This window comes from Tenrec ecaudatus, chromosome 16, assembly GCF_050624435.1.
Source record: "Tenrec ecaudatus isolate mTenEca1 chromosome 16, mTenEca1.hap1, whole genome shotgun sequence".
In the NCBI taxonomy this organism is placed as follows: Eukaryota; Metazoa; Chordata; class Mammalia; order Afrosoricida; family Tenrecidae; genus Tenrec; species Tenrec ecaudatus.
Window position 1 is genome coordinate 108,786,928 of NC_134545.1, and position 23,026 is coordinate 108,809,953.

General features: G+C 53.7%; 1 protein-coding gene across 4 annotated transcripts in view; it reads left to right on the forward strand.

The window, feature by feature from the left end:
• DOCK1 (dedicator of cytokinesis 1) overlaps positions 1-23,026 on the forward strand; it is a 434,492-nt gene that overhangs the window by 298,780 nt on the left and 112,686 nt on the right. For all 4 annotated transcript variants that reach the window (XM_075534789.1, XM_075534791.1, XM_075534790.1 and 1 more), the window contains exon 29: positions 7,152-7,246. In XM_075534789.1, the coding sequence (XP_075390904.1) occupies positions 7,152-7,246 (95 nt within the window). The remainder of the gene's footprint in view (positions 1-7,151; positions 7,247-23,026) is intronic.

Genomic DNA, 23,026 nt, shown 5'->3' on the forward strand with positions numbered 1-23,026 from the left:
ACACCTGTATATGTGTAAGAGAGAACTTTATATCACATTGTACATTAAGAAAACATCGCAGCCCAGTCCAGATCAAGTCCGTAAGTCCAATATTAGCCCATATGTCCAAGACTAGTCCGTGAACTCTTCTTCAGACTCAAGCAAAACATGCAGTGATGCTGAGTGCAGGAAGATCCCAGGACAGTGGGTGGAAAGTCCTGAGGGTCCAGTGGTGGTGGAAGCCTTTTAGCACTGGCATGGGTCTCCACGTGGCTCTTCCCACTCCAAGTCTCTGGCTGCCATCAGCATAGCTCCATGTGGCCTGTCAACAGGAAGATGAAGCAGAGAGTGTGTCTGGCCTCCAGTGAGTTATTTATCTCCTTCGTACTTCCAAATGAGGTTATCAAGCTGTGACCTGATTGACAGGCTAGACTCCACCCCTTCCTCAAGTTGACAGTTGATAATGTAGCTGCCACAGCATCTATTACCAGTGTACACACAGAGGGCCCTGGGGATGCCGTGGGTTAGGCATGGGCTGCTGACCATCAGGTCAGCGATTCCAATCCACCATCTGAGGGGAAGTATGGAGAGCCACTGTGAGTGAGAATGGGCTTCATACTGGATAGCAGTGGGTACGGACACACACACACACACACACACACACACACACACACACACACACACACACACCCCTCTCATCCTCCCCTGCCATCGCACCCATTCCTTCTTCCAGCCACCGGAACTGCCCCTGTGGGTTTCCAAGGCTGTCACTGTTTACAGGATAGGAGAGCTCATCTTGCCATTGATGACCTCATGGCTAGTAACCCAACAAGGAGCCGTTCGGCCACCAGGGCACTTGATACACTGGAAGGGGCTTCAACAAGTTGCGGAAAGTTGGAATTCACAGATAGTGAACATTTTCACAAAGGTTCGGAAGCCCCCTCTGCTGTGTGTGTGTTGGATGTGTGTTTAATTCCCGAAGACACAAAGGCATCTACGCTGAAAACTGGGGCTCTTTTTCTGCCGCTAGAAGTCCAGGAGCAAGAGTCTGGATTTTCACTGATTGTTCATGAGCAACGTAAAATAGGGGGGCTTCAAATAACTAACACCTCTCACGTTCACACCCTGGGATGCTGGGGCCATCACAGTTTTGCGAAGCCCAACCTTGCCATTTGTCACACTGCACGCCACTGGAGGCTCAAAGAAGAGACGCGTCAACAATTCCAAGGGTCAAATCCAGACGGAGTCATCATGTTTTTAGAAGGCTCGGCACCCTGAAGAACTCTTTCGCAATTAATAACATGCCCTTCATCTGGGAGCCAGGCTCTACCCGTCCTCCTGCAGGCTGCACGGAGCATCTCGTGTGAGGGCCGTGGTCGAGGAGGATGCACTGGGTGCCCTGGGCAGTGTGTATACAGAGGTATATACCAGCGGGCTTTGAAAAGTCTCTGCTCTTGGCTGGCCTTCTGAGCGAGTGCTCTCTCGCTTTGATGGGGTCTCCGCATGGTCGCCCTGATTTCCCCAGGGGCGGGGTTGAAGGGAGGGGTTATCCGTAGACACAGCAGTTTCAAAACTCAATTATTTGCAGACAATTTCCCTTAAAAAGGCTTGTGTGGCTCGGGTGGCGGCAAAGTCACACTGCAAGGGATGTAGACCTCTTGCTTTCTTGTTAATCTGCCCCCACCAGGCACCTGCATTTCTATCTACCAGCTCCACAGAGAGGGCTGAGCTGCTTCTCTTGTCCCAAGCCAGCTGTAAACTTAAATCCCAGGAGAGTGCTTGCTAAAGGTGGGGCTGGTGGCCCCGGGGTTGGGCACTCAGCTTGCAGGGAGATAGGCAGTTTGAGTGTATCTGCCACTTCCTAAGGTGGGAAAGAAAGATCTGATTCCACCCACATTTTACGGCCTGTGGAGCACTTCTGCTCTGCCCCCATGGGTCATTCCATGGCAGCGCAGCGGTTACACATTGGACGACTGACCACATGGTCAGCAGTTCAAACCCACCAGCCGCTCCATGGAAGAAAGATGAGGCTGTCTGCTCCCATAAAGCTGTACTGCCTCAGAAACCCAAAAGGGCAGTTTTACCCCATCCTATAGGGTCACTGAGAGTTGTAATTGATGTGCTGACCGTGACTGTTTTCTGGAACGTCCTTGTGGCCTAGTGGATTATGCATTGGACTGCAAACCACAAGATCAGCAGCCACCCTGCGGGAGAAAGATGAGGCTTTGTGCTCTGGTACAGAGTTGCAGCCTCAGAGACTCCCAGGGGCAGGTCTGCCCTGTCCTGTGGTCGTGGGGTCAGAACGGCAGTGAGGTTTCTTGGGTTTGTGAGTCGGAATCTCCCTGATGACATTAGGTGCACTTTGGGTGTGTTCAACAAGAAAATGGCCCAGCCCATGGTATGGAGATGATCGATTGATCGATACCTTTCTGTTGAGTAATTCCTTCTCGCTCCTCTGCTCACGGAGCCCCTGCCACCTGATGGTCCTCCTGCTCCAGATTGTGTTTCTTTAGCAGCCACTGCACATGTCACGGAGCGGTTTCTCCTCAGCCCCCTAGACGGCCCCTTCTACCCGGGAGGAAGGGCCAGCCTAGAAAAGAGAAAGAACAGGTGTGCCAGCCCACCTCTTGCATGCCGACGGCCACGTGGCTGCAGGCTGGTATGTGGAACGCTGGTGGCATGGCTTCCGGTGGCATCGCGGCACACGCATCCCCCCACGGTGGAAGGATGATGGTTTCCAGTGGGCACAGCTGTCCAAACCGTAGGACCACAGGGTCTTCAGGAAATCCTTGGATGAATGGAGTCGAATGACAGTGGGAGTTTTCCACCAGGGTTTGGAAGCTTCCCTAGTATAGGATCAAGTCCAAACATGGATCTGTCCACTGGTCTCCATAGGGGACATTTCCCCTCTCTGGCTTGCAAAGGAAGTCCCTCTATTGCCTGCTCTCTGGGCAGCAAAGTTGCTTCATTAAGTCCACGGCATCAGGATACCTCTGTCAGTGCTTCGTCTCTCATGAAGCACCACTTTCTCCACCCGTCCCCCCTTGGCACCCCTTGGAATATAGCACCCTTCCCAGGGTTCTCTCTGTTTGAATGCCCACCAGTGTACCCCAGAGCCTTTCAGGAGCTTTCATGGTGACACGTTATGTTGTGGGCATTTTTCTCTTACATCTAGAAGGGAATCCCCTCCTGTTTGTTCTGCTGGGTGTGTGTGTATGTGTGTGTGCGTGCATGTGTGGGCACGCCATTCCCAGCCAGTAGCTTTGGGAGGTATTTCTGGATATTTTGAACACAGAACTCTGGCAAGCGTGTCCACTGGGGAGGCTGACTCGCCATTGGAGATTGCTTTCTCCTCTGCGAGGTGAGCCACGTGTCTCGTGAACTTGCCACATAAGCTGTGGGTGAAGCTTCGGCCAATGTGATGTCACCCAGCAGTCCTCCCTCTGGGGTGAAGCCCAGCTTAGTGGTCCTGCCGAGAGGTGTTCCCCCTTGGGCACTGCAGAATGGTGATGCCTGTATGCTGCCTATCAGAGTCTTCGGTCTTGAGCACACCGGGAAGCCACCGGCTGTGGGAGTGAAGGAGGCGGTTGAGGAAGCGCTGGCTTCCTGATCGGATTTGCATGGATCGCTCTGGATGAGATGTGAGGCCAAGGAAGACAGACGTCAACCCGGTCGCTGGGTCAGGATTCCTTTGTGCGTATGAGAGATGGACCGTTTCTCTGGGCAGGGGGCCCTGGATCTGGAAAGAAGAGACACAGGTCTGTGCTCTGGTCTCCTTGGCTGGTGATTATTGGAACTGCCCGGTTTCCTTCCCCGGTCCTCCCGTGGCCATCACACTCTCCGAGCCAGCAGGAACAAACCAGTAGCTCCCAGGACGAGAGGGAGGCCGAGGGCCAGGGTTGATTAGGAAGCGCCGCCTGGCTGGTGCTGACGATGACAAAGTGGCAAAGCAAAAGCAACTGGTGATGTAGAGCCTGATCGAGGCAATCCATCTCACTGAATTGTCGATGCGGAAAATGTCGAGTGGGCACCTGCGGGGCCAGCTAGCGTCTTCTGACCACCATCACTTCCCAGCCCTCAACCTGACAACCTGTAGCTTCCTGCACCCTTCGGCCCCATCTTGGGGCCCCTCTGTTGGCTGCGCCAGCCACCGCCATGGTGAGCGCACCCTGCGGCCCGACAAGGAAACCTCCCAGAGCCTCCGCTCCCACAATGTGCAGTGTTCTGTTTGATCAGCAAAGTGCTAGACTTGGACGGCAGAGTCATACTAATGAGGGATGGGATTGTGTCCTTAGAAGGGGGAGGACAAATAAGGGGGAAGAGGGGGAAAACATGCTTCTCTTCCAGAATAATAAAAACCAGATCCTGTGTCTCAATTATTAGACTCCGAAGAGTGATCAGTAAGAAAGGCAGCAATTTCATGCAAATAGAGATGCGACTGAATTCCACCATCCCGGTGGGGGAATCGCAACCCGGTCCCTGCAGCATGGACCGCTGGACAAAGTGGGGAGACCGCATGGCCAAATAGGGATTTCAGAGGCAAAGCCAGGAAGCTTCTAGTCCTCGGGGCCTGGGATCAGGGAACATCATAGGCAGCTGACTGACTCTTCAGTCTTGGCCTTGTATGGGTCACTGGCCTCTCCTATCCTAGAGGCCTCTCTCTCTCATCCAAGGATCATCAGAGCCACCTACTGTCCCTCCAAGTGTTAATTTCTGGCAGGGGCCAGGCTGGGGCTGCCACCACACAGCAAACTCAGCTAAACCAACATTGCTCTTGGGCTTACAGAGAATGCGTCCTTACACAGTCACATCAGCTGCTGATAGCTGGCAACAGTGGGCTCAGTTACATGGGCCATCAGGACTGTGGGCCAGGGACAGGTCATCTGTCATGTATGGAGTTGCCACGCGTGGGAGCCAGTGCTACAGCATCTGAAGGAACCCCTGGTGTTGGATCCACCGAGTACATCTTCCTGAGAGGTCCTGGCTGAGGACTTTCGGCTGGGACGGCTGTTTAAATTCTACCCGGCGCCTTGGTCTTCACAGCCATTGCACCTAATTATGATTCCGTAGATTAAATAAATGAGAAATGTCCACCATTCTGCAATTCCAGTCGTGGCCTGGTTTCTCTTAAATCCTTCCCCTTGCCTGTTCCCGGAAAGCATATGCCAGGTCAGGGCACCGGAGAGTGTCTCCAGAGAGTGTGTGTGCACTGGGAGGGCTGGGTGCTCTTCACTCATGTTTGCTGTGCCGCCCTGGAGGAAGTCTCCAGAACCCGCCAGGCACTGTGGGGAGCCCCTGAGGACTCAGCACCCCACCCCCCTGAGGACTCAGCCCCCACCCCACCGTAGCCAGGAGGCATCTGAGCCAGCATGCGTGAGGGGTGGCGAGGCAGTGCAGACTCCAGCCTCCGTGTGTTTCAAATTGACCCGTGAGCATTAGCCAGAAGGCATGGCTATGTGGTTTATGGGGGTGCTGTGCTCTGTGGAAGACCCTGCGGCGCCCCAGGAGGTCTGCACTTGGCTGTTAATGGAAAGATCACCCAGCAGCACTTTGGGGAAAAAAACAAAAAAAAACAGGAAGTCTGCTTCCTGAACGACAAACCCCACGGGACCCTGATCTCCTTGGGCTTGGCCTGCCTGGAAGCACTGGGTGGCAGCTGTCCTGCTTCAGCATCCGCTGCTCCCTGGAAGTCAGGCAGGTCGCACCTGGCTTGCTGCGTGTCTACAGAGGGCTGGGATTTCTGGGGGAGACTTTCATTTTGTGAATTCCATGTGAAAAGAAGCAATGATCATCCAGGCACTCCTCGGGATATGACCCACCCCTTTCAAACTCAGGGCCGTTGAGTCAATTGTGATGCACGGCAGCCCTGTGGGACAGGGGAGAACGGCCCCTGTGGGTTCTGAGACTGTAATCCTGTTCTTCCACCTGCAGAGCTCCTGGGGGTTGAACTGCTGACCTCGTAGTTAGCAGCTCCATGCGTAACCACTATCCCCCAGGCTCCTCCTATCACCCTCTTCAAGCCGGCTATATTAAACATTCGAGGTATCTGCAAAAGACTTTCAAAATTTCTGTGGGGAAAAAAAAAAGTCCCATTATCATTCCATTCCATTTCCCACGGCCTTTTTGCAGCCAGCTTGTACAATGGTCTGTAATAACAAAGAGACGCGCGCTGTAGCTGCCTGGAAACGATTCTATTAATGTAACTGTATTACTACGTTGAGGACGGCTCCCGTGTCTGCACGGTGTGCTCGCTAAAGCAGAGAGTGTAGCAAGGAGAGGAAGACCCGCAGTGCGAAGGCTCCATACGGTGGCTGCTTCCACAGGCTCCACCATCACAAGGCTGGGCCGGGGCTGCTCTGTTGTAGGTCCGGCCGCTATGGGCAGATAGCAGCTATGCTCCGACCTGTCAACGAGCATTGTGTCTGGCACTGTGCCTGTCAGGCTGCTTTCTGGTGCATAGAAAGGTATGCCATCCACTGTCTACGAAGACAAACATTTGTCTAACGTGAAGACAGGAAGGGAGCTCTGGTGGTGTAGTGGTTACGCGCAGAGCTGCGAAGTGCAAGGTCCGCAGTTCTAAACCACCAGCTGCTCCTCTCCAGGAAGACAGGCTTTCTACTCCCATTAGAGCTCCAGTCACAGAAACCCACAAGGGCAGCTCTACCCTGTCCTACGGGGTCTCTGTGAGTGGTCATCAAGTCACGGCAGTGAGAGGTTGAATAGATACAAACAATCGAGCCAGACCGGGAATGGCAACTCCTTTGTGAGCTGGGGATGGTCTGTCCACATCAGACATCAGCCTGGTGGCCCTTGTTTCTGATGGATAAAACAACCGGGTTGAGCGTAAATATGCAGAAAGTGAGAAGCCATCCTTGTATATCCATGGCCATCCTGTTTCCCCACTGACAGAAGCAGAGAGCGTGGACTGAGGTCCTCTGTGGACACTCACTCTCTGTCTGAGGGGCTCTTTCCAAAGCCCTCCTTGAGCAAGCCGTCACAGGCGAGGGTGCTCAGCTCGCCAGAGAGACCTGGGCCCCAGCTCCCGTGAACTGCATCTTCACGCATCGCTAGCGTGATTTCATCCCACTGAAAACGAGGTCCTTTGCACCCCCATCCCTCCCTTCCCGCCGACTGGCCTGTGCTGAGTGTGAGCGGTCTGCCTTTCCTTTCAGGATTTCCTGATGGAGACATTCATCATGTTTAAGAACCTCATCGGGAAGAACGTCTACCCTTTCGACTGGGTGATCATGAACATGATGCAGAATAAGTAAGTACCGGGAGGGGCTCCACCTCGCGCCTGGTCCCTGGCTGTTGTCTTGGGAACAGAGGCGTCTCCAGGCGCCCTCGGGAGCGGCCCCCAAGCCTGTGTCGGGATCCTTATCTGGGAAATGTGCTGGAGAGTACAGTGGCTCCTGAAGTCAGCGTGAGGCTTTGCTTTATGCCCTGACACTGCTCCGGGAGGAAAAACACCAAACACTGGGGCCCTTGTGGGAGAGGGGCGGCTTGTATTTCCCGCCGAGTTCTCATCACGCGTTATTCTCAGGATCCAGAGCACACAGGTGTCTGCATACCCCACATTTCGGGTGACAGCCTATCTATGTGCTCTGCGTGTTTTCTTCCCTGCTCATGACACGAGAGGTTGGGGGGCCTTGTTGGTCATCCCCCTCGAGAGCTCTTGACAAATGTCCCTCAGGATTTGTGTTGAAATGATTGGAGATCCCAGTGCTGTGGTATGCACAGGTCGGTGGGTTCTGGTGTCTGCCAATTGGGTCCCCGCACTGACAACACTTTGTAGAACTGGATCACCACCAGGAAACAGAGCCACGCTCCCTCTGGCCTCCCTGGTTTGTGGTTCTAAACCATTTTAGCATGGGTTTTAATTAATTATGTACCTTACAGCCAAGATCCTGGACATGCTCCTGACCACAAAGGCCTCCCTGTTTATAACCACGCCCACCCCTGTCCCCCACCTCTGTCCCCCAAATGCCAGTCCCTCACGAAACTGCTCCTCACTTCCAAAGTGTGGTCCTTTCAAAGAGGGCTGTGGAAACAGACCCAGACAGGCAGGAGTCCCTGGATCTGCCTCTTTCGCTCGCTGCTCCCGGGCGTTGGCATCGGCTGCTGGTCCCCTGGGGTACCTGTGTAGTCCCCGGGTGGGCAGGGCCCACCGTCTGCTCATCCGCTCCACTGTTGAAGGGCACGGGGCTTTGAGGCCATGAGGAATGATGTTGCTGTGCACATTCACACCCAGAGATCTCACCTCTCTGGGCTGTAGACCCCAGACACCAGTGGCTGGGTTATCTGGGGGTGGCTCCTGAGAAAGGCCTGGCGGTGGATTTCTCAAACAGTAGCCTTTGAACACCCTGTGAGTTCAGTGGCACGCCCCTGAGACACGCGTGGAGTCACTCTGAGCCACTTGGGATGTGGTGATAGTAGGGATATTTTATGAACCATGTAGCAGTGGCATTACTGATTTGTGGTCCCACTAGTGTGATATGTGGACCATCTGGGGGGACTCCCTGCCACAGTACCCAGTGTCGTCATCCTGATAGGCTAATTAGTCCCTCTGATGTGGACCCCCCTGATGGCTCTGCCTCCAGCTAAGGCCAGTTGTCCATCCTGAGGGTAGGGGCTCAAGGGATGGGCATGGACTGAGCAATGCCCCCTGCAGGGGTTCTAAGCGTCCTCTTCCTGTGGTCACTGTTGCTCTCCAGGGATGAGGACTCCAGGGATGAGGTGGGCTTGGCCACAGCCCCCGGCAGGGGTACTGAGCCCCTTTCTGCATTGTCAGTGGTGTGCCCGGGATGATTTAAGCTTGAGTACTGCCCCTGCAGGGATTCTGACTAAGCCTCCGTGTGGGTGAGGTGCAGGCGAGGACTGGTCACAGACCTTACCAATAGTGCCCCTTGGTGAGGCTGCGTGACTGTCCTCAAATAGCAATCCTCCCTTCAGCTCTAGCCCTTGACGCTTCGATTTTAAGACCCCTGAACCTCCCTGCTTCTCTGTCTTCAGCATCAGATGTGCGTGCTCTGGGAAGAGGGCTCTGCCCACCCTCTGCCCTGGGGTCTGTTCTGACTCACCACAAACCCATATAGAGTTTCCAAGACTGTGAGTCTGTCCTGGAGCAGACAGCCTCATCTTTCTCCTGAGGAGCTGCTGGTAGGTTTGAACCGCTGACCTTGCAGTTAGCCCAGCACCTGACCCACAGTGCCACCAGGGTACCTCCTTAGAGCAGAAAGCACTGTTTGCTGATGTGTTTCGCTCCAGTCCTGCTGGGAGCTTCCAGGGCAGGGGTGGGGAGCTCTTTTCCTGGCAAGGGCCATTCAGAGATTCACACCATCATCTGAGGACCATACAAAATGATCCACTAAAACATTAGCCTGCTGGGTTCGAGTAAGCATATGTAATTCACTCGCCCCAATGCCATGGCTTGGACTGCTAGTTTGAGGGGGGGGGGTGCTAGCTGGTGTTGATGGTTTGAGGGGCTTCTACGGTCCGAGGGCTCAACCTTCCCTGTCCCTGCCTATTCTGGAAGAGCCGATCACACAAGCATCCATCGTCATGACGTCGCTACCCAGCACCTTGATTTCTTTGTCAGTATTTTTCGCTTTGAATTGAAAAGCTTACTATGCTGTTCACCGCTGCACCCCTGTCCAGCTCCATCTCTCCTCGGCCCCTCTCGTTTAAGCAGTCCGTCGCAGAAGCTTCTGGGGCCTAAACTTCAGTTTGAGTGGCCCAGCTGGACCTGCGGTTGGAGCAGGTGTGGGCTCCGGAGCAGCATGATCAGCCTCTGGTCACTGACGTGTGTGTGCCTCTCAGCCTGACCCGGCTCCCCTGTGCAGTGGCTGGGAGCTGTGCTCAGCCCGTGGGGCGTTTCAGACTTCTGCGTCCTACATGCCCCAAAAGGAGACTTGGGTTCTTTATGGAGCCTTGGTGTTCGCAGGGAGGTGGGGACCTGGCTCCCATAGGGTGGAGGAGCTTCGGCCTGCACGTGTGTGTGTGCGTGTGCGCGTACCCTCACCATGCTCTGCTAGCTGCTTGCTGGGCGAGGAGTGGCCTGACAAGTGGCTGTGTCCATATGGTGGAGCCCGTATTGGTTATTAGCTGCTAGGACTTCCCTTGTGGAAGGCACTTCCATGGAGTGCACAGGGTGAAGGGGGAACCCGTGTAATTTGCCGATTTATCGTTACACCTGAAAGCAAGAGATGGTATGAGACTATTAAACTACAGAGTCTGTTGAACCTCAGTGCTGCCCACAGACAATGGAGGAGATTGCTAGAACCGTTCAGAAAGGCTTCAGGTGTCGCCCGCCTTCCCCTTGGCCAGTGCAGAGGTTTCTGATAGCCGGGACCTGCCCGGGAAGTCCGGCCGATCCGGAGTGACGGCTCTAGCTAAGCTGCCAGTTAGTTTCGGCTTAGCTGGCTGTGGACCAGCCACCTGGAACATTGTAGCCCATCTGGCCCAAACCATTTCTGCTTTTTCTATCTCTGGGAACAGGGTGATCTTACCAATAGTGCCCTCTCAAATCCTGACCCTTTGTCCCGACCGGAGCTTATTTCACAGGTCTACAAACCGTGGGAGGGAGCCCTGGTGGCACAGTGGGCTTTGTGCTGGCCTGTAACTGTAAGTCCACAGAAGGACAGGGCTAGCTCCTTCGGCAAAGATTTATCACCTCAGAGACCCTGGGGAGCAGTGCGACCCTCCTGTGCGCCTGCGCTCAGTCAGAGGGGACTCCGTGCAGTCGATTACTTGGTCTTAGAGCCCAGCTGCCACGGGGGCTAAGCAAACAGTTGGGGGTTAGAATCCACCAGCCGCTCTGTGCAAACAGGATGAGGCATCCTGATCCCCTGAAGATCCACAGCCTCTGGAGTCGCTCTCTCCGAGCTACAAGGTTGTTATGAGCTGGAATTGACTCAATGGCCTCGGGGTTAGGAGCCAGTCATTTTTTTTTTATCCTGGGCCCCTGGAGACTCCTGGGACAGCCCAGCGTGACTGAAGCCACCACTGTCTCTTCCTCACAGCCCAGGGTCCCAATGAGGTGGCCTCCACCTCTGACGTCCAGCATCTCCTTGTACTGCAGGTGCTTTGCTCATCTGCTAAGGCAGAGCAGTGCGTCTTTAACATGCTCCCACGCAGGATGCGTGTGTGTGAACTCACAGCCGCGTGCCGGGGGGACGGTGATGGCTCTGTTCTTAGAATTCTCACCTGCTCTGCAGGAAGCCCTCGAGGCCTAGTGGGCTACGAGTTAGACTGCATACTGCAAGGTCAGTAGTTCAAGACCACCAGCCATCCGAGGGAGAAAGATGAGGCTGTTGGCATGCATTAAAGTTTACAGCTCTGGACCCTTCAGGGGCAGCTCAACGCTGCCGTGTGGGGCCGCTATGAGTCAGAATCCCTCGCTGGCAGTGGGTTCGGTGTGCAGGAGACCCAGGCTTGGTTCCCGACCAGAGCACAGCCATGGAGGCTGGCATGTTTCTAGGATCCTGAAAAGTTTTCAGCAGAGCGTCCAGACCAAGGCAGACTGGGAAGAAAGGCCTGGGGATCTACAGCTGAAACCCAGCCAAGGAGAGTCCTCAGAGCCATAGTGAGGGATTCGACCCTTAGATGCCCGGTTTCTCCCGCTAGATCACACTCATGCCCAGAAAGCAGATTGACACCGTGGCCTCTGAGCAGGTACAGCGCTACCTGCATTTGTGGCCCAACTTCCTCTGCCCTTGCAGGCACAATTCCACGAGCTTGGAGGCCAGGTGCAGAGGACCACAGAGAGAGGAAGATGGAGCCCCCGAATTCCCCTCCCTCACTGCTGGCTCAGCCTATGCTCCCCCTGAAGGGACAGAGCCCCAGGCCTGGAGGCATGGCCCAGTCTGAGGTGACTGTGCAGTAGCTCATCCATCCCAGCTCCCCAGAAAACCAAGGTGGTGCAAATCTCTAGCAAGGGCGGGCCATGGATATAAGGCCCCCGAGGCCCTGGATAGTCTTGGGTGATTATTTCTCGACTTTTGTAGCCTGGGGTTGTAGGGCGATGCTGTTGCTTTCCATATGATTTACTGGTTGAACTTACTGGATTTCCGTTGAGGCTTTTGGGCATGCACCCGTGTGCAGACTGGAAGCACTCACAATGCCCAGACTCGCTGCCATCGAGTGGATCCCACTCAGAGCCACCGACAGGTTAAGCACACCTAAGTTACCCCCACACACACACACATACACACTACACACTTTGGAACAGTGTGTAGAAGCGGTTGACACAACGCTGGCACCACAAAACAGCTATGGGGCAGTTAGGGGAAAAATAACAACAATATAGATATATTGCTTTTCAGGGAACAAGTAGCAATTCAAAGTCGACAGAATGAAAGCAGAGTGAAATTTCCCCAGAGCTCAGAGGCGCCCGGGCTTCCTAATATCCGGAGTGTGTACACTTCATAACGCTGCCCTGAGAACCTGGGACTGCTCCAAGAAGCTGACCTTCACTGACAGGTGACACAACAGACAGGTGACTCTGAGAGGTGGCAGGGCTCCGGCTGCAGCCAAAGGGCCCGAAGGCCACAGGTTTCTTGGGCTGGGCCAGCTCCAGCTTGTCCCCTTTGGGACAAGTCTCCAGGAATACACTTGGGCCTTGTATCAGGGTTGGAGTTGGTCCTTGGCACACCAGGCGATTTGGTTTGGATCTCAAAGTGTTCCCATGGGAGCAGAGGAAAGGCTGGCGTTGTCAAGGATGTTGTCCTGCTTGGCTCCACAATCCACACTCATGGAAGCAGCAGTCACGAGATCAAAGGGCACATGGCACTGGGTCTGCTGCTGCGCCAGCCCCCTTTAAAATGTTGAGAGCGTGTCACTTCCAGGACCAGGTGCGCCTGGCCCAAGGCATGATATTTTCCATCGCCCCTCTGTGTGTCGAAGTTGGCTATTGAATAAGAAATTTCGACTGCAGCCGGAGCGCTGCCTATGCATTTTGAAGCCAGCAAAGAACATTGAAAGTACCAGGGACCGCAAAAAGAACAACCCAATCTCTCTCGGAAGAAGAGCCTCCAGAACACCGTGCACGTTGGGCGATTTATCAGGAGACGCCAGTCCCTGGAGATGGGCATCGTGCTGGTGAAGTGGTGGGGCCGTGCCACAGGAAGACCCCGACGAGATGAATTGACATAGTGGTGGCCTCAAGGGCGCTAACAGAGACACTGGCGAGGCTGGCGCAGGATCAGGCGGTGCTTCATTGTGTTGTCCTTGGGGCCGCCGTCATGCGGAGGAACCAACTAGAGGGCAGCTCGCAGCAACAACAGTGGATGCACTCGAAAGGATGGCGGCGGTATGTAGAGCACTTCACCATCCCTCATTTCCAGGGGGGAAGCGCCGTGGCCCCTTAGGATGTTGTGGTCCACGGACAGATGGCGTCCAGATTTAGTGATCTGAGCCACACAGCATGCTTCGTAGTCTCTTGGAGCCCTGTGAAACGGTGTCCTCAGCCCCACAGCGCTGGGGCCGTGTGCCCTCGCCCCGTGTCCACCAGCAGCAGCAAGACTGGTCTGCAGGCTGCAGGAGGGAGGCTGTAGGTCTGCGGGGCTGGCGGCTTCCTGGTTAACCTTCCCCAGCATGACTTCAGAGAAGGGCTTTTACTTAATCCTGTACCTGTCAAATTCACGGCGCAGCCAGTAAGTGGAAGATACAAATTATGTTGTAAAAGGAAATATTTTTTGGTTATTCTGCAGTTCGGCTGATTTGGGAAGAAAACGAACTCTGACAGCTTGGTCTTTTCAGTTCAGTGGATCCTAATCGTTCAAAACAAAAGCCGGCCTCCGGAAGGCTCCTCCCTCCTGCCTACTCATCCCAGACACTGGGAGTAGGGGGGCGTGTGTTGCTGTACCTTTGACTGGACCGTCAGCTCGGCGTCCTGGTCACATGGGAGGGGGGACATAGGCACATAGGCAGAGAGCACACTAGATGTTAATACTTGTCCATATAAATATTAGCCGGCCTTAGAAGGGGATAGATCTCAGCTTTCTGACCCACTGGGTTTAACTCCTTCCACTTTTCTCAGATGTTATTTAGTCATGTTTTCCTTCTCACTATTATTGAGCCAATTGTGACTCCTGGGGTTCTACAGGACAGGGTAGAAGGGCCCCTGTGGGATCTGAGATTAACTCTTTTCAGGGCTAGAAAGCTTCATCTTTCAACCACGAAGCGCCAGGTAGTTTTGAACTGCTAACCTTGCCAGGAGCAGCCATGCAGATCTATTTTTCCTGGACAGCCAAGTTCCCCTTCTGCCCAGTTTGTTGCTGTTGACACTTGGGCCATTGGCTTCTGGGGAGGCAGAAGTTCGGGAAAGAGCATGACCCCCAGTTTCTCTTCCTTCCCGTGGTCATGGCCAGCAGCCTCGCCTTCTCTCCCGATGTCCTGGATTCCAGGGACCGTGGCCATGTGACGACCATGCCAAAGCAGCATCTTCCTACGTTTTCATTTTCAATGTTCAGCTATGAGGCACGCTGGCAGGCGCGCGCACACTTTGGGAAGGTGGGAGCCTGTTTTGCAGGGCCAGGCTCCTGGGATGGAGGCAGGGCCATATATGATTCCATAATGGCCACCCACCCTGCGGGGTATGCAGCCAGGAGCTCCCCAGGCCCTGGCACCTTCGCTGTCATTCTTCCTCACAGATTCATGGCAGGGACCACTAGACTTAACCCTGGGGGCGAGGCAAATGGCTTCCATGCCTAGCAGCTGAGTGGAGACTGGTCTCTGGGGAAGTGTCGTTTTCCCCAACATTCCTGGGACGAAGGGGGCGGGAACTTCATTCAGCCCTTCCATGTGCCTTGGATGACCTGCCTGGATGGCATCGCATTCCCGTCTGATGGGCCGTCCATTGTGGAGGTGTTGGTTCTTGGTGATTACCCTGTGGCCAGGGGGAGGGGGAGACGGAGTAGGAGCAAGCTGAGACTGGAGAGACCGCGTGGTGTTGGTAGTAAGCCTGCAGATTCAGCGTGATCTGGAGGGAAACGCTTGCTCTCCTCTCTGTAGCCTACTGGAAGGGACACGGGGTTTGCATGCCAGCTGTGGAGGCCGGGCTTTTCTGCGGAGCCCTGATGGAGCAGTGGGCTACACTCACCTCAAGGTCAGCGTTTGAACCCTCTAGCCCTCCAGCTGTCTAGTCCCGTGAAGGTTTAACGTCTCAGAAACCACAGGGCAGTTCTGCCCTGTCCTCTAATGTCACGGTGAGTCAGAATCAATGGGAAGGCAGAGAGCTGGGCTTGGGTTTGGCTTGTTTTCCCTGAGCAGTGCTCATCCCACTGTGAGGTGTTCTGTAGATGTGAAGCCCCCAACCTACATTTCAGTGGGTTTCTAACACTGAGAAGAACAGAGTGGGGGGCCCACTGCTTCGGTCTGTCTTTGAGGTGGGTTCTCCCCCTCTCAGGAGACTGGATCTACAACATGGCACCCACCCACGGACAAAGAGAAGACACCTGACACTAGTCAGGCCTGTCACCCAGCACCCCGCTTTGTTCCGACCCCCAGGCATCCCAGACACTGTGGGTGGCGTCATTGTCGGGAGCTCTCGCTTCCCTCAGCAGACACCCACGTCCCCATAGCACCCACAATTTCCTAGGGGAGTTTCTGTGTTGCTCTCTTCACCAGTGGGGGCTGTTTGGGTGTGCGGTTCCCATCTCACTCACTGCCGCCGAGTCCGTGCAGGACCGAGCAGAACTGCTCCGGAATTTCCCGAGACTGCCGCTTTTCATGGGGATAGCAAGCCCAGCTTAATCCCGAGGAGCCGCTGGGGATTCCGAACTGCTGACCGTGCCGAGTGCAGCCCAACGGGAAACCACGTGGAGAATGTCCTCCGTGGCGGAGTGGCGAGCGACGGCAGCCTTCTTGGTGGCCCATTATGGTGATCCTGGGCAGCAGTCAGGGCAGAAGCACGCATCTTAATTCCATGGGAAGATTTTCAAGGTCGCTAGCCATGTCAGAGGAGCCCTGGGGGCCTGGTTGGGCGATGTGTTAGACTGTTAACCACAAGATCAGCAGTTTGAGACCACTCGCTGCGCCTTGTGGAGAAGGTGAGGTTTTCTTCTCCCATAGAGTGTTACATTCTCAGAAATCCATGGGCCATTGCTGTGCTGTGCTGTGCCGCGGGTCTCTATGAGCCGGAATGGACTCAGTGGCGGCAAAGACCCCTCACATTGCTGTGGGGTCCTCTCTGTGGATGGAGACAAAGGGACTGGTCTTGGAGTGGACACCTCTCTGACTGCCATCGAGTCGATAGATTGTGCATCTTTTGTCCATTGGATACATAAAATGGTTTTATACATTTTTAATTGGTGTAGGAGCCCATTGGGGAGAGAGATAATCCAATAGTGTGTGTTTGTGTGTGTGTTTGTATATGTATATGTGTAAAAGAGAGAGAAAGAGTTGGAGGGAGTTAACGTGAGCAGTGAGATCCAGGGTGGATGTTGAAGAGGCTGGTATCTGGTAGAAACAAGGACGATGCATCCATTGTGACAAGTGAGAAGAGTGGGTACCAGTGTCGGTAGATGTGTAGATGCAGCGGTTGGGTGATGGGAAAATCTCTCCCGACACCTGTTTTTCTCAGGGCTGTTCTCAAGAAGAGGGCACTCAAAGACAGAGATCCATGTCTGAACATCTCCACCTGTATCCATTCCCCCCACAGTTCACACCCGTGTGTGGACGAAGCCTGAGCCCCTCTGGCTCAGGCCACCCTCTTACGTAAGGCCAGTGAAAGGTCTCCTGAGCAGACGGGTCTAACAATGACGCATTGCTTGAAATAGCTCGTGTGAAATCACCCGTCTGTGAACATTGCTAGATGGATCTTGTCTTTTAAGCTTCAGCAAACCCTGTTAGCCATCAAAGCCTTCTAAGCTCTCAAAATAGCCCTCTTCAAGTGTCCTACTCCCACACGTCCAAGGCGGTTGTGGGACCACAAGAGAGTATAGTTTGTTGGGGTGTAAAATTATGGTGGTACAGGGTAGTTGACCTCATCATCAACTCAAGGTTGCTTCCTTCTGGAGGTCAACCATCCCTCCTCTCTGAAAACTTTTTACTAATTCTGACACCAGCCGTCCCTCCCATGAAGGACAGGCTTTGCTTTTCCACTGGGTTTCATAATCGGTCTCAGTGGCCTCAGAGAACTCACAAACAAGACTCCAGATTATGAGGTTTATTAGGAGACTCAGTTATAACGCAGCATCAGCAACAACTCAGATACAGCTTTTCAGCCTTGCCCACAGGTGAACCGAGCTCTCCCTTGGCCCCTGGCCCCATCCTGCTCAGACAAGTGTTGCAACATTCTTGACCTCTGCCAATAAGTGCCGGGAGACACCCTACTCCGAGAGGAAGCCTCCTGCCAGAATTCTCCCCGCTCTTTCACTCTCCACTGTAACCGCCTCCCTCTGTGGCCTGATTTCCTGCTTCTGCTGCGCTTGTCTCTCTGCTGTGTCTCCCTGTCATTTCTGAGACTGTACGCCTTTAGGAGAGCAGACAGACCTGCCTTACTCCTGGGGAGCAGTGGTGGGTTTGGGCCTCAGACTTGGGGTTAGAAGCCCAACGATTAATTCTCAGTGCCACCAGGCCTCTGGTCTAAAATGTACACACGATTTCATCTGCACATGCTTTGCATCCTGACAGCCCTTACCGAGGGAGATAGGCCTCTCCCCATTTTGCGCAGAGCTTCTCTGTAACCATATTCCCCCTCCAGCATCCCGATTACCTTGGTTTTCCTACATTTCTCCACCACCCTTGGGCTCCAGGTGGAGACCATTGGCCCCTCTATGGTGGGGTACAGGAAGGGATTTTCAGGGATTGTGCGGTAAGCTTTATGGGGTATGTCCTGTTGCTGGTCTCATCTTTCTTACATCCTGGACCACAGAATCAGAGCGTGGCCACAGTGCCAGGAGGCAGCCGATCAGTGTGCAGCAGAGCTGGGGAAGCCAGTGAACTTGCTAGGTTTTGCTGATCACTCTCATATCAATTGGGAGTGCCATTGCTGACCTGGGCGGCCATGTGAGGGGGGTTCTTTTCTCACCGGCTTCTATGTCAAGAGCCAGGCTTGGTTGAGCTTCCTCCCTCCTCCTTCCAGAAAAGGGTATTCCTCTGGAGTGCTTCTAATGGCCTTTTAACTTTCAGAAGTTCTCCAGTTTAGTTGCAGAAAAAACATTTCATCCCAGAAAATCCTGCTGATTATTTATCGTGGGGTTGCAACATTTGGTAAGTGTGGTGAGTCACTTAAAAGTCTAGCCTGTATTGTGGACTGCTTTTAACATTTATAATGTGTACATGTGCATCAGTCTGATGGGACTCCGTTATTTATCAGGCCGCTCGCCCTTGTTTATTGAGTGGCTCAGACGGGTCTGCTGACAGACATTTGGCATGGTTTCTGCTGGCCCAGGGTGTACTCACAAAACACGATTCCTTCCATATCTTTAAAGTCGAGTAAGAATTCAAGCCAATAAGTGAACCATTGGGATTCACCCAGAGTCAGGATTCTCCTGCTGGCCTGCCAGGGGCCCTAGGGAAGCATCGGCTCAGTGTCCACCTGTTAATGGAAAGGTCGGCAGTGGAAGCTCACCCGCTGCTCGAAGGACGCACACACCCGACGTTCTGCCCCCGTCAAAGATGACAGTCTAGAGATCACCATGGGGCAGGCCAGCGCATCACCGGCGGTCACCGTGAGTGACCACAGCCCCTGACCACAATACTGGCCTTACACCCACCTGCTCCGACAGCCCCTTTTCAAGTGGTTCAGTTAGTGAATCTCGCTGTCGTGCCAAAGGCAGCTTAGTTGTCAAGCTCACGTTTTACCCTGTAACATAATATGTAAGGAGTCTTGGTGGCAGAAGCGTTGGGCTGCTAATCCCAAGGTCAGCAGTTCAAAATCACCAGCAGCTCTGAGGGAGAAAGACGGGCTTTCTACTCCTGTAAAGAGTTAGTGCCTGGGAAAATCACAAGGTCAACTCTACCCTGTCCTGCAGGGTCACTATGAGTCTGTACCGACTCGATGGCAGTGAGTTTGGATTTGTTCATAAATGATGTGAATCTAGTAACAAGTTGGCTTGGACCAAACCAGTGAAGGAGCAGGCACACACCTACGTGTCTGTCCTGTATTCAGGTGCTGTGGGGATGCAATGATTGGAAAGGACTAGATGGCAGGAAGTTTGGCTTGGGTTTCTAGCTCTGACAGGGCACTGCAGGAGGGCGCTGTCTCATGGATACCCACAAGGTCCTGTGTAGAACAAACAAACCTCTGCTAGAGGACAATATTCGTTCCAGTTTGTCAGTGTGGGTGTCAGGGATTTAGCCTGTGACATCCTTCAAATCAGTGCACATCCCTTTCCGAGGAAAGAGCGCCAAGCCTGATCGTGTTGAATCTTGCCAATCAAAGGGGCTGTCACCACGTTTAAATTAGCATTAACTGCCGTGCCAACAATTAAGCAGCTATTGCTGTTTGCTGTTACTAATTGGCTCCTTACTTATCTCTCAAAGATGGCAGGTTGATGAGCTCTCGTTTCTTAGAAAATGAGACCCAGTCTATTACGGTCTCGGCGAAAATGAGGCACAGAGGGTGAACTTACAGTCAATTGACCCCCGGGTCTCTCAGGCCACCTGAAGGAGAAGTAGGTAAGGACGAAAGTTAGGTAACTGACTGAGAACCTTGTAGAAGGTGGATTTCACTCTGAAAGGGGTTCTTCTGCCCAGGACCTGGGGGTGGCATTCATGGACCTTAATCGTGTGGTTAATCATCAGTCTCCCGCTGGTGAGGCTGGCAGTAGGTGGGGTGGGATGAGGAGAGAAGCCCACCCTGCTTTCCTTCAAGAAGAAGTGTCCCGATTGTCACATTGGAGCCGCTAACGGCCACAGACGCGTGAGCTGTTCTGAGTCCTATTTACCAAATAGCAGGCTTCCTTCTGTGGGTAAACCGCGTGTAGACCTGTTGCAGGTGATGTGACCCACCCATTGCCATCAGGCAGACAGATTCCAGCTCGGAGTGGCACTCTAGCACAGGGGAGGCAGCACACCTTAACAGGAGCAGACTGCCTCACCTTTCTCCTACAGAGCAGCTGGTGGGTTTGAACCACTGACCTTGTGGTGAGGAGCCCAATGCTTAGTCCTAGTGCATAGCAGACTCTGAGGTATTAGTTTGAAGGTTATTCCAGCAGAAACCCCAGTGTGTGTCCATCCTTTCTTATGCCACGCCCCTTCTCTGCTTGCCATGCCCCTTCTCTGCTTGCCACGCCCCTTCTCTGCTTGCCATGACTTCCCAGAATGCACTCCCTTCACGTAGCTACAACCCCTCCATGATGCACACACATTGTCTTGCATGATCTGGGGGCCTCACAAAATATTTAGTGACGACAGATTGGGTTGTCCTTGATTTACCTTTAATTTACAATCTCCTAAGCTAGCATCTCCTACATACAATAGCAAACAACGACAACAAAAAGCTCACTGCCGTCCAGTAGAGGCCGACTCATAGCACTGACAGGCCAGGGTAGAACTGCCCCAGTGCCATTTCCAAGACTGCGCCTCTTTACAGGCGTAGGAAGCCTGGTCTTTTTTCTGCAGGGGCTGGTGGTTTCTAACTGCTGACCTTGCGATTAGCAGCCTAATGCATAACCACTGCACCACCTGGACCCCTTGCCTCCAAGACCCAAACCAAACCCACTGCCCTGGGGTCAGGCCCACTCATAGCCACCTGGGCTCCTAGGGCCCTCCTCCAGCCGGGCGAGGGGGTACAGTCAGACACAGCTTTCACCAATAGGATCCAATTCACAATGCCTTCCAGCAGTTTTAAAGCCCCCTGTGTGTTAGAGATGTAAATGGATTTCACAGGAAGTTCATTATTGAGGAGAACGAAAATCATAACAAAAGCTTTCCACATTAATCAAGCTTTTGTGCACTTTCATGCAGCATTTTATTGCGTCTGCTCAGTAGCCACATGAGGCAAGCTGCCTGAATCGTGGTGTGTGCATGAGGTTGCTGAAGCGGAGAATGACTTGGTGGCTCAGGAAAAGTCACGGAACTGACGGGGCAGGGCACTGACTCCCAGGCAAGCTGGCTTCAGAGCCTGTGCTCATTCATTGTTGTTGCTTTGTCTCCAGCCCTCTTCCACCTCCATTGTACCTCTTGGCCCTTTTAGGGGTTGGTGCGGAGATGGCATGTGATTGCCTATTCCATTCGGACCCTCCCAACCCTGGTGTACAACAGAATGAGACACTGGCCAGCCAAGGACATTTCACAGTGCACTTTGGAAAAGCAGCACCGAATGAAGGGGCCCCCTGCCAAGTGGCTGCAAGCCCGTGGACAGGCTGCCCCTGGGTCAGGAGATGCTGCAGCTCCCTTCCCAGTCCCTTGGGAAGACCAGGTGAGCACGGCGGTTCATGAAGGAGAGCCACCTGCAAAGGAATGTTTGCTTTACCCAAGACAGTCTCTCGCCCAGATCTGTGGTTTTCTCCTAAGAAAGCCATATCACTGAGCTGTAGAGCCCGAAGGACAGCCAAACTCCCTGCCATTGAGTCCTGCGCCCTCATCTCAGCCCTCTGGGGCAGGGCAGCAAGACTGCAGCTCCTTACTGGACTGGAAAGCCTCCTCTTTCTCCCACAGAGTGGCTGGTGGTTCCGAACTGCCCACCTTGCAGACGGCAGCCCAACATGTAACCACTATGCCCCCAGGGGTCTAGAGAAGAGCCCTTAACCTTGAGTGACATGTCACACTTGTGGTTTAAAGATTTTTTTTCATTTCATATATTAAATTTCATTTTTTTTTAAGAGCAAAGCAACCTTTGTTGTTGTTTGAGTAAAATTCCCTGACAGTGAACTCCCAATGTAACAAGTGGAGAGCAGACAGACAGACAGGTGGGTGGGTCGGCCTCTTAAGAAGTAGAAACAGTTTGTGCTCAGGTGCTAACTGACAGGTCAGAAGTGCAAACACTGCTTGGAGCCCTGGTGGCGTCGTGGTTACGCACTGGGCTGCTCTCTACAAGGTCCACAGTTGGCAAGCGCCAGCCTATCAGAGGGAGAAAGACTTTCTGCCCCCCTGCTGAGTTTCGTTTCTGGAGACTCACATAGGCAGTCGTGCTGTGCCCCGTGGGGTCCCTGTGAGTCAGAATCCCCCTGATGACAGTAGGTTTGGCTTTGAGTTGGGGCAATGCTTTGGAAGGCAGGTCTGGGGTCTGCCTACATCAGGTTAGAAAACCAAGGTCCCTCCCATGGAGAGGATGCTGGCTCCTGGAGCTTCTATTGGCCAGGTAGTACCGCCCCTATGAGTTTGCAGGACTGCACCTCTTTATGGGAGTAGAAAGCCTCCCCTTTCTACTGGTGGTTTTGAACTGCTGACCTTCCAGTTAGGAGGCCCATGGGTAACCACTACACCACCAGTTATATGTTCCATATGGGCTTCACAAAGGCATGTGGGAGGTTTGGGCTATCTTTCAATTCCATTTTTCACGAACTTTTTGGCAACCCCCCCCCCATCTATATAGACAGAGCCACAAATGCCACTCATTTCCCAGGGTGCCCTGCTCCCCCTGGCTCATCACGGGGCATCGGGCAGCTCTCGGGCACTTGGAAAATCGAAGGCCAACATGACGGGCACTTCCTCATCCCCAACAACTGCAGGGGCCGAGCTGCAGTTGGTTCATGGTTCTTGCCAGGGGCTCACCTCTTGCTGAGCACTTTGCCATCTGGGAGTTGAGGGCACAAGCTCCATATCAACCTCTGTGGGCACAAAGGATGTGGCAGGAAAGTCAGGGTTTCCGCAGACCAGGCGAGTGCCAGGGCTTTGGTCGCTGCCTTGCAGCTCCAGACCCACTTTGGCTCAGAACCAAAGATGTCTACCTGTCTATTTTTACCCTCGATCGGGGGGTGGAGATCAAGGGCGTTTCCCACTTTCCCATTTATCAAATTGTGCCAAGGAAATGAAGGTTGCTCCAGCCCCTGGTCTGGATTTCATCCCCGGAGTTAGCGAGTCTCCGCGACTGTGTAGTTCAGCAAGTTACTGCTGTGGAATTTACAGTGCAGGCCTCTTTAATCTATTTCCACTTAGC